This window comes from Toxoplasma gondii, chromosome III, assembly GCF_000006565.2.
Source record: "Toxoplasma gondii ME49 chromosome III, whole genome shotgun sequence".
In the NCBI taxonomy this organism is placed as follows: Eukaryota; Apicomplexa; class Conoidasida; order Eucoccidiorida; family Sarcocystidae; genus Toxoplasma; species Toxoplasma gondii.
The window spans coordinates 1508225-1518756 of record NC_031470.1 but is presented as its reverse complement, the minus strand read 5'-3'; the positions used below and the strand labels follow the sequence as shown (position 1 = coordinate 1518756).

The 10532-nt window shown below is 49.4% G+C and overlaps 2 protein-coding genes across 2 annotated transcripts in view; one reads left to right on the top strand and one right to left on the bottom strand.

The window, feature by feature from the left end:
- Nucleotides 1-1281: 1281 nt before the first annotated feature.
- TGME49_254190 (calcium signaling protein kinase MARK, putative) lies at nt 1282-5654 on the bottom strand (the record flags this gene model as incomplete). The annotated part of the gene is made up of 4 exons (XM_018781043.1): nt 2414-5654; nt 1992-2199; nt 1437-1577; nt 1282-1303 (listed from the first exon to the last, which is right to left on the bottom strand). Exons 1-4 carry the CDS (start codon nt 2769-2771, stop codon nt 1282-1284), a joined length of 729 nt encoding a protein of 242 aa, XP_018638148.1. The 5' UTR covers nt 2772-5654.
- A 2364-nt stretch (nt 5655-8018) lies between these two features.
- Nucleotides 8019-10532, top strand: part of TGME49_254180 (radial spoke protein 3 protein) — a gene marked incomplete at its 5' end in the record, with an annotated part of 5528 nt that continues 3014 nt past the window's right edge. The window contains 5 exons of the mRNA XM_002369431.2: nt 8019-8140; nt 8685-8781; nt 9070-9389; nt 9826-9886; nt 10337-10462. Of these exons, the coding sequence (XP_002369472.1) occupies nt 8019-8140; nt 8685-8781; nt 9070-9389; nt 9826-9886; nt 10337-10462 (726 nt within the window). The remainder of the gene's footprint in view (nt 8141-8684; nt 8782-9069; nt 9390-9825; nt 9887-10336; nt 10463-10532) is intronic.

Here is a 10532-nt window from a genome sequence, read left to right as displayed (position 1 = left end):
GGAGGAAGCGACGTAGTTTCAGACATTCTAGTCTTGTGGCGCTATGAAGAGAGCAGTTGACAGATACCGAATGCGATAGAAAAATTGAGGTGTTTGACGGAGAAAGATGGGATATATATAAAGGCAGGTTCAGTTATCTAACTCTCCACGTGGATACATGGGTGGATTAAAGACGCGTAAAGCGTAAACCTCGCCGCCACTGAGGGTTAATGGTTCTTTCTTAAAGGTAGAAATTTGTCGTCTGCTTCTGCAGGCCGACAGTAGGCTGCCACAAAGAAACACAACGAACGGTTGTTTTCTTGCTGTAGACGAGTCGCTTCGTGGAGATGTTAGCATGAAGTCGATACAGTGATTCTGGTCGGCAGACCAATGAAGGACATCGTCGATTTTGGTCATGTACATCCGCGCCGGCGAAACCGTAATGGTTCTGCTGATGCTGCGGAAGCTTTTCAAAGAACCACTCCAAAATACACAGTGGGTATCTTGAAGGCGAGCAACTGTTGTGTATCTTGCATTGACAATTTCGATTTGTATGTGCAGCGTTTTGAATTGCTTGACGGTTTTACCGTGCCGTTCAACACGCATTTGTGAATATAACGCTGAACGGCAAACTGCAGTGTCAAGCTATGCCCCACTTGCACAGAGACATCCCGAGAAAGCGAAGGTCTTCAAAAAGTGGACAGACAGTCTCCCACCAGGATACGGTCAAACTGTCAGACACGCGTACGAGAAACAATGGGAAAAAGTGACTGCATTTGCGATTGGTGCGATATTTTGGCGGCTGGGCTCATAGATCACGCAAGCCTAGTCCTTGTGTATCTTTGCAAAGATGCCACACTCTGAAGCGTTAATAGTGGCAACTGCCTCTGAGTTCTCCCTAAGAAACTGCCTTTTTCCCCATGCTCCGCAGTGCGGCATTCTTGTATGGGTGATTTAGCAAAGCAGGCGACACAAAAGACGCTTCAGCAACCGATGTACAGCTGATCAGGACACCATAACCAGCACTCGCTGTGGAACCTTCTGCCTTGCAGAGGATGTTTCACATCTGAGCCTGTGATGGAGTCCTGCATAGGAAATCAATAAGCTCTCGACGGACATTTTGCGCTTATGTTTCTTGCTTGCGGTCATGATTGTGTATACGTAGACGCGTAAAAAGTCGGCGCCCATTCAGAACACCCATATTCATCCGTGCACAGAAGGCACGCTAGATTTTGCTTCATTTTGTATTGGCGGGCTGTCGTGAGACTGGCAAAGTCCGAAAAACCTAAACCAGATTTCAATTCAGCTTGTCTGTCCTGTGACCCTGAACGCAACATGGAATTCGACCTCTTAGACGGAACCTGTGAGAAGGAAGCAATCCTGAATTCCAGCTGGTATATCTTGCTACGAGCCACTGGAAGGCAACTGATGCGGATGGTCAGAAAAAAAGTGCCTACCAGGGATGAGCGAGAATTTCCTCTATTGTCAGACGGTCGACAGGTTGAAGCGTGAGCATCCCACAAAGGAGCTGTTGGGCGGCGTCGGAGAGATGAACACTCAGAGGAAAATCCCCTTGGAGAATCTTGGCGTAAAGCTCTCTGTGAGATAATATGTGGTGCCAGAGAAGAAAGAGAACACCTCAGCGACATCATCCGTTCTAACTGATTTGACATCGGTGCACAGCAGGATCGCGGAGCTTCTCCATGGTGTTTGTCTTTGCATTCATCTCAGTCACCCCAGATTGAACTTTGGAACGCGTTCTAACACAGTTCCAGTTGTCGCTTGCCTCTGCTGGATTCCTCTAGGTTTGTACATCGGGTAATAGAACGGCCAATATCAACCTTCAGTGCATGATGGCGCCGCAAAGCAAGAGATGCTCGTGGTCTTTCTGTGGCAGCTCAAAACGAACTCGGATTATCGAGGGACACAGCATGCGGCCAAGTGGGCATTGACAGTCCCTTGGTGTTCTGCTACTACTGTATCTCTCAAATGTCACGCGATGTGTTGCTCACTTAAGGCCGTTGCCTCTGAATGGATACCCTCCGTGGAGCATTGCATAAAGAACAACCCCGAGAGACCAGATATCGGCTGCAAACCCATCGTATTCCTTCTTTAACAGGATCTCCGGAGGCATATATGAGGGCGTCCCACACCGCATACGGCAGCGGGCATCGTTTTTGACAATGGAGGCGAAGCCGAAGTCGATTACTTTGATGCGGCCTGAACTCACAGAATTCCCGCGGGGTGCAGCAGAGAAAAATTGTTCACGTACCCAAGCGTGCTCCCAGGGAGGCAGTGATCAGGATGCAGCAGTGAAACATGAGAACATGTTTTAAATGTTCAGCAAAGCGACGATGCGAATAGCTTCTCCCGAAGGCACCGCAAGCACTGATGCTGGCAACTGCATATGTGCAGAAATCAGTGGGGCACTTACCTGAGCTGTCGAGCAAAATATTCTCCAGCTTTAAATCACGGTGGACAATGCTCCTGGCGTGCATGTGGTTAACAGCATTGCAGATCTGCTTGAATAGGTTTCTGGCAGTCTCCTCACTGAGCTTGCCATTTTCATGGTTCTTCACGAGAGAGTGTAGAGATCCCCCGTTCAGAAACTGCATGAGGACGTAGAGGGCATTGGCCTCATTGTAGATCCCCGCGTATTTCACAATCGACTCGTGAGACAGCCTCCGCATAACTCGAATTTCCCGGACGATAACCGCCTTCCTGTCCTTGTTCATTGACCGGAAACCCTCGTATATCTTCACCGCTACTGGATTGCCGTTTTTCTGGGGCATGTGGGCATGGTTGGCACATAGACTAGGACGCCAGTCTTCCTCTCTCCAAACTCAGCATACTGTGAAGATTATGTCGCGGTGATAAAAGAGATAAAAAGTCGAAATGTACAAGTTTCGGTTGCGACGAATGGAGACAATCACGCCTGCGACAGTGGCGGCTACATCGGAAGCATCTTGTAACAAAACGGCGGTTGCCATGATGTGCGACAGGAGCTGGCCAGGATCTTCAGAAACTAGAAGTGTCTGAGCTCACCCTGTGTGTCGCCACATGAACCGGAGCGTACGCTCCTTTGCCGATTTGTGGTCCGAGGTGGAAATTTTCGGCAAAAGAACTTCTTATTGAGAATCCACCGGATCTTGCTACATTGTCAGGAAGAGCGACAGTACTGCAAGCGCTGCCTGCAACAACTCGATCTTCTTTTGCAGATGGCCGATCTGTGCCATCCTGTGGTCTGAGAGGCGTTCGCGTAGTGGCGGAGAGAGGGATGGTTGATATAGTCGGGCGCAATAGCATGTCGGCCTTGAGCGGAAGCCTATCCTGGATGCTCTGCATCCAGAGATCACAACGACAGACGGGTATTCCGTCACCCTTGACCCAGTCACGGTGGATGTCTTGAGACAAAACAATATGGAAAAGTACTCTGGAACTGTACAATGTAATATCCGTCCTACCCTTCGTTAGTGGTTTCGCGGTGAAAGCATACTAGGAAATCGGGTTATCTACATCCATTTTGAATCAGATCATTTTGATGTTGCTGGCTTGTGTCGACCACGTCAGTCGAGAAAGTGACCCAAAACGGTGCTCAGGAAAATGTCACTCGACATGGCAGGGCCATGTTTTCCAAATACGCGACTGCTCGAAGGGTTCTTCGTATTGACGTAACAAGCAGCTCTTACTTGTCGAGAAGAGTACGGACGTTTGCCTGACACACGAGATGCAGGGCTGCCCTCCGCTGTTGTTGAACATGCTTCGACATCCCGAGCTACATTTGGCGATGCACCTGCGTCTCGTGTTTCCTTTTTCAGAGCATGCTGCCGTAATTCCGAAGCAGGTATCATGAGCTTCTGCCTCACTTGCTGAAGAAACGCTGAAGAAGCAGCTCCTGTCGGAGACAGGGCGAGCGCCTCTCCATCAGTTCCTCCTCGATCACGAGCCCCCGTCAAGCATGTTGTCACACTACAGGCATACAAGATTTGTCCGGTAATGTTTTCCGTTGTGACGACAGTTTTCCAGTATCAGACAAGTCGCTAATATGCATGAATGTTCTCGACATATTGCAGATCTCGAGATTCAATCAGTGCACACTGACCAGCTGTGCACTGTGAATTATTCTGTAGGGGTGTTGTCACCTTGACAGGTGCCTAAGAACTCATTCTCAGAACTGTGATGGCTCAGCTACTATTGCAGCCTTTCTCCGTACACGTTTCTTGTATTGTTAACATTTTCTTCAGCCACCCACGGTGAGCAGGTCAACCGTCTGATGTGAGAACCCCGCCGATATATGCCACTTCTGTTGCACTAGAAATTTGCAGATATATACATTCACGGCACCACGTCTGGGTGAAGCCGTCACTTACTAGCATGCCGACACATAGTTGAGTATCCGAAAGTCACCCCATCGCGTCGAAACATCATGAGATGAAACGTCAGTAACTCGCGCAGGAGTATTCTGCCTCCCCCCTTCCCCAGGATGCATCGTCGATTGTTTGTCAAGGTATATTATGTGCCACACTGATTGCTAGATCCATTCTTTCCGCAACTGAGCTCACACGAACGCAGCATCGACCTTCGGTTCAGCGGCAGCATGCGCGCATGTAGGTTGGTTGTTCTTATGGAGTTTGTCGCACTTTGGGCACTCGTGCTGACGTTACAACCTGGGCACTGCTTTTGCAGTACATCATCGTCCAGATAATTGATACCGTGTTGATATATGGTATGCATCCCGAATGCACACTCGTTATGTAGGTTCATAAAAGTTTCCACTCAAAAGGTCACGGTGGAAAAGTTGCATGGGAGATGTTCTGATAAGCCTTACCCTCTTGTGGATGCCATGCCCTGCTTTGCGCCTGCACGGACTCGTTGCTGCTCACTTTCCCCCAGGCCTCTCGCCCTCTCTTGTGGGCTGACGTCTCCTGCGTGCAGGCGTATATATAGGGCAGAAAAGAGTTACTGAATGAAGTAGTGCATCTCAGGTATCACGTGCGGAGAGGCAACGACATTGACGGCGGTCAAGACGCCTGCTGCAGAATTCTGGGGGTGTTGCCTGTTCTCGACGAACTCACCGCCCACGCCAGACCGCTGTTTCAGTTTCATACTGGAACATGAGGATCGCTTCCAGCTCATATTCAAAAAAAAACGAACAATGTTGGAAACTGAAACTTCCGACATCTGTGCCAACGCCTCGGGTAAATGTTTGCCCCACGCCGGCAGTGGCTCGGAGATGAAAGCCGACAAAACATTGCCTCAACAAGTAGCATAAAGAGTCGCAGGTGCTGGCGACGACCAGATGTATATTCACTCGCTTTGAGATGTCGGTTTGACGTCTCGGAACTATCACAATGAAGTGCTGTTTCACTCATCATGGTCTTGGCATTATTCACACTGTAGGGTGTTTGTCGATATAGTATCCGGCTATAGAATATTGACAATAAGCCTATAAGCCAGGCACGTTATGGTCATCACATTTCGGAAGCAACGCTTGGTCGCCTTTTTGTCGCTCACTTTCTTTGTTCAGCAGCAGACTTGAGGCCTCTAACAACAACAATTTTTGCAGCGCCGGCAGAGACATGCGTCTCTCCTTCACAACCCACCTGCGCAAGTTCAGCATCCGACAGTAGGCAAGGTGTATACCGCGGGTGCCACACGTATCTGCCAAACCAGACAATATTTTCGCGGACGTTATGAGACTGTTAGAAGGTTTATCGCCTGCAGTGTATCATGGTAACCATGCGCGTTTTATCCTACACGACAATGTCACTACACTAGGCCCGGCGCAGGCCACTGGGTGCTAAACGGACTCCTTGTCATTGTATGCGCCGTATTTTGTTATGTGTGGGGATATCTCAACTCACGTGCGTACCAGGACCTCAAATGGACGACACGATGTTGCTTCGGGCTAGAAAAGTGAAGGGCCTCGGCATACGCATTTACTTTCGTGGCACCTGTCCTAGTGGACGTCCTGAGGCGGCTTCGCAGCATCGGCTTCTCCTGAAGGAGGAATTTGCTTGGTCTACGTCAAAACAATCACTCCAAAACCGTTAGTGATATATTTTGGTCTTGACAACTGTCTCATAACGTTGGATGTAGGCCTCCCGTGGCACTTAAAATCGTAGTCGAGAGACTTTCTTTTCACTAGCAACGCCTACACAAACATCCAGGTGCAACGATCGCTTCTGATTTGTGGGTGTTAATGATCGCATTGTTAGGAACACGGTCACCCGGCGGCAATTTTCTCAAAGGTGCCAGAGGGAGGTTGCAAACACGTTCAAGCTTTTGCTGTTCGAAGGCTGAGGTGAGGAACAATGCGAGATGTCGAAACTCTCTGGCATGTGGTGGCATTTCGCGGTTGGATATGGAACAGCCCACCAGGAACCGGCTGTATCTTCTGGCTTATGCTGAAAAAATGCAAGCTGCGACGTTTGCCCTTCGACGAAGCAAAATATAAGGTACAACGCTGTGTGATCATTGCTCGTCAAGGCAATAGGAGACAGTCCGAATTCAATTGTAGTCGCACAAATACGGGGGTTCAGTTCCTCCCTACCAATCGATTTGTGTGAGACCGTTACGCCTTCCGTCCGCACGGTGTTCTCTCAGTTCAGAATTCCCGTTCGCACCTCCCACTCAGCGAAAGGCGGATGAAAGATATGAACAAAAACGCGGTCGTGAAAAGAGGAATAATTGTAACTTTCGTTAACTGTTGGTAGCCTCCCATCTGGGATAGACAAGCACGAAACTATTCGCTGGAAAGGATGTGGAGCAGGACGCGCCCAACAAAACGAAATGCTTCGCTGGCGTAGTATGCACACTATTTATGCGATAAACTGTCTAAGGGTGGATTGTAAAGCATCGTTCCTCCTTTCGCTTTACAGGATGTATTCCATTCTTGTCGACGAAGGACAAGTTCTGGCCCTCTTGGTGCGGGGCCACACTCTTCTCGGTCCGGCGTCTGGAAGCAGGCGGGAGACACCAGAGTGCTCAAGTTTTTCGACGCTGCTGACCACCTTGTCAACCGCATCGTTTTCCGTCTCCTTCCTATGTCGTTCCTTTTTAAACAATGTGTCTAATGGACTAAGCTCACAGATGTACGCTGCACCGTCTCGTACCAAAACGACCTGAGTTCACTCTAAGGCATTGAATCAGACTGCCACCTCAGCCACAAAGAGTGAATGAGAAACAGCCACTAAACGGCAGCATTGGGGAATCGATTCTGGACTCAACTGTGACCTCCTACCGTTTACGTCCGCCACCCCCTACTCATATCCTGCGGGCCCACACGCGCAGCCCCGCCAAAAAGCCCCATGTGCCGGTCTCTCTGGCGCTGTTCTTATACCAAGCAAGTTTGGTTTGTACTCACTGTCACCCACTGTGTATATTAGAAGCGGTTACTCCCACACTGCCATGACTGTTCAGCTGCAAGCATATATGTCAGGCAGTCCAGCCCCCAGGAGGGGACACAAAACGGTGGGCGAGATTGGCAATTTACCTTCCCTTTTGAATGATAGCACCCAGAGCCCATTCTCAAACGGTTGAAAAACATCTCTTCAGGGCAGCTGTCGGCAAACGTAATTTCACTTTTTCTGCAGCGCTCTTCCTCTTACGCTGTCGATGATTCTTGTTGATTTCATTAATGCGTGGCTTAACCGTGATGACGTCTTTCCCTTCGTGTGTGCTACAACGTATAGCAGAATCGTCTCCGTATGATTATACAACGAAAGTGTACCGTGTCTGTCCCAATACAATTTCGTGTACTATCTCTGACGTCAGACTGGATCATTTATCTGGACTGACTGGCGGGCATCGACATCGAGGGCATGGCTGAATCGTGCACCAGCGAACGGCGAGAGCAAGAAGCTTGATTTTCATGCGCCTTCAATTCTACGTCTTGATAGACGCCCAAAAAAGTCTGTATGCCAAGCGAAATCATCTGATTGCACAGTCGTGCCTGTCTACAAAAACGATGTCTCCATTTGCATGGATGGTAGTTCCCTGAATCCATATCGGTTTTGTCGCTTTCCTCAGCAAAGAGCATGTACAGACAACCACAGTATGGGACTAGGGGGAAAGGACCTTGGGGGGTCTCTAGCAAGGCCGACCAACCCCCGTCCATCAAACGGGTCCGCGCGTTTGGAGATAACGAGGTCAACGGGAGGTAACCATCTCATGTGCACTTTCCCCTCTATTGCCGGAACCATGGAGCGTCTCAGGGACAAGCACGACTGAAGGAAGTGGAGACTCGTTTTCCTCTGTCGCGTAGAGGAAAATTAATGCACTCCACTAGAGTCTCTCCATTCCGTTCCAGCGCTGTTGCCCTACGGCAGGTTATACCACCATGCCACCATTAACGGGGTTATTACCGCGAGGACACCTTATCAATTTTGCTTAGTAAATGGCTGCTATCTTCAGCAGATGGGGAAATATATCTGATGACGGCTTCGTCCGACCACTCGTATCCAACACTGCCACACGGGAACCGCCATCACATGCGATTCACCTAATGGTTGTTGTCGGGGCAGCTATGTTTGGATCGAACAAATGGCCTGCGTTCTGGACAGCCACGGCAGCTGGTGACGGCGGCTTTTCTGAGAAGGGGTTCTGAGCAGCGTGTATTTGATAACATGAATGCCATTCTGAGTGTCACTATATTTGAACCCGCTCCCAGAACTCAGGTGGAATTCTGTCTTGTATTTCTGCAGCGAGTCGGCAACCTCAGCTTTATCCAACTTACTGACAGACAAGCACGTCTACGGCTCCTCGTTGATATCGAGAGATACCAGGCCAAAATTCTCTCAAGTAAAACAGGTCCCATGCTTAAAGATGAATAATATCATGTTCATCGCCGTGGATGAGAACTTGTGTTATGTGCCTGGCAACACCTTGGGCAACGATCCACTAGCGCACTCACCATACTGAAATTGCCGAGATCCGTCCTGACAGTGCCAACATTCTCAGAGTTGAGAACAAATTCCTCTGCTTGAAGTCGAAGCTAGTTAAAGCATTTCCTCATGTACATATTTGGATATTCCTGAGTACAGCGCAAAGTGTGCTTGTGCTCCAGCGTCTCATTCCGGATGCCTTCAGAGTTTTTTATCGCGGCTGAATCATGGCGGTGCCGAGGCTCGGAGGATCAAGAGACGCCTTCAAAAGGCTAAGGAAGCCACTGCTGACCCGTTTAAACCAGAAAGATTGCTTACTCCTGCTCCCGTTTCGGGTCGGCAGCACATTCAGCTTCAGACAGAAGAACACCTGATTGAGTTGACGCAACATGCAAGGGAGTTTATGGCTGAGACGCAGACTGAGCCATGGATGGACAAACCTCCCACGCCTATGTTCAGGCCACATCGAGAGGAAGTCCATGTGGCAACGCAAATTCTAGATGGCGACTTGTTTGACTTCGAGGAGTAAGGTAGACTCCTTAGAGGGCTTTGATCCGTTCTGGGATGCGCATTCCCTTTTCAGAAGATAAGCAGATAGACTTAATTGCATGTATTGGAGAAAAGGTGTCCGTGAAAAGGACATTGAGGCGGCGCGGGAGTGCCGGTCAGTCATATGGCTCCGTAAACGACTGCTTATTTGTCGTTATACGGTACTGCAACTCCGGTGCTTGTTGGCTATTCTCAGCTGTGTTTCTCTGCACGATGTAATGACGACACACAATTAAGTGTGGTAGACGTGTAACACCCGTCATCATCGTATGAGTATAATCCGGGTCTCTTCTGCACGCTCATTCGTCATCATATTGTTTTCTTCTAGCCCAAACGGGAGCAGTCCTTAACGACCATGGCACCAGTAACTCCGATAATGATTGGCCAGCAGATCGCATTTTCTGTCGTGCAGAGAAGTGGTGCCGATCCTCGAGGTCATCGTCGGGAAGGTGTTGGAACAAAGCATCACTGAGGTAAGCTGGTTCGTGCGTTGACTTTGCCGAGCACCGACGGTGCCCTCCCGTGTCGTATTTCTTCCTCTTCCTTCGATGGTAAACCAGCGTGGAATTCAAAGTGCCGGCGAACACCTGTCGGCGTCATATCAGTCTTCTGATACGTTTTCTTGCGGCCCTCGCGGAAAAGTGGGTATAACTTTCGGCTGCGGACGACGTCCCATTCTTCTTCGAAAGTACTTCCCACAAATTCATCGGGACACGTGTTTATCACTGTGTACCTAACTGGACAACATGCTGACAAAGGTGTATTGCGGGCAACGTTGCAGATTGTTACTTGGTTCCCACGAGCTGCTGCTTGGAGCCTCCCCAGCAACTGGGGAATTAATGGGTCTCCCCTGAAGAGGAACTTCCCGCCCTACGGCATGGATCAGCCTGATCTTTCAATCCCTTTCACTTCTTGCATGTTAGGTTCTTGAAGAAGAAGAGCTGGCCGCGATACAAAAGCAACAAGATGAGTTCGACAGAGCTCGTATGCTAGAACTTATCGAAGTGCAACGTCTCGAAGCGGCTGAGAAACGACGACAAGAGGAAACAGTACACAAGCACACGGATTGCTTTTTAATACGGGGTTCTTCAGGTCGTTTCGAGAATATTGAACCACTCA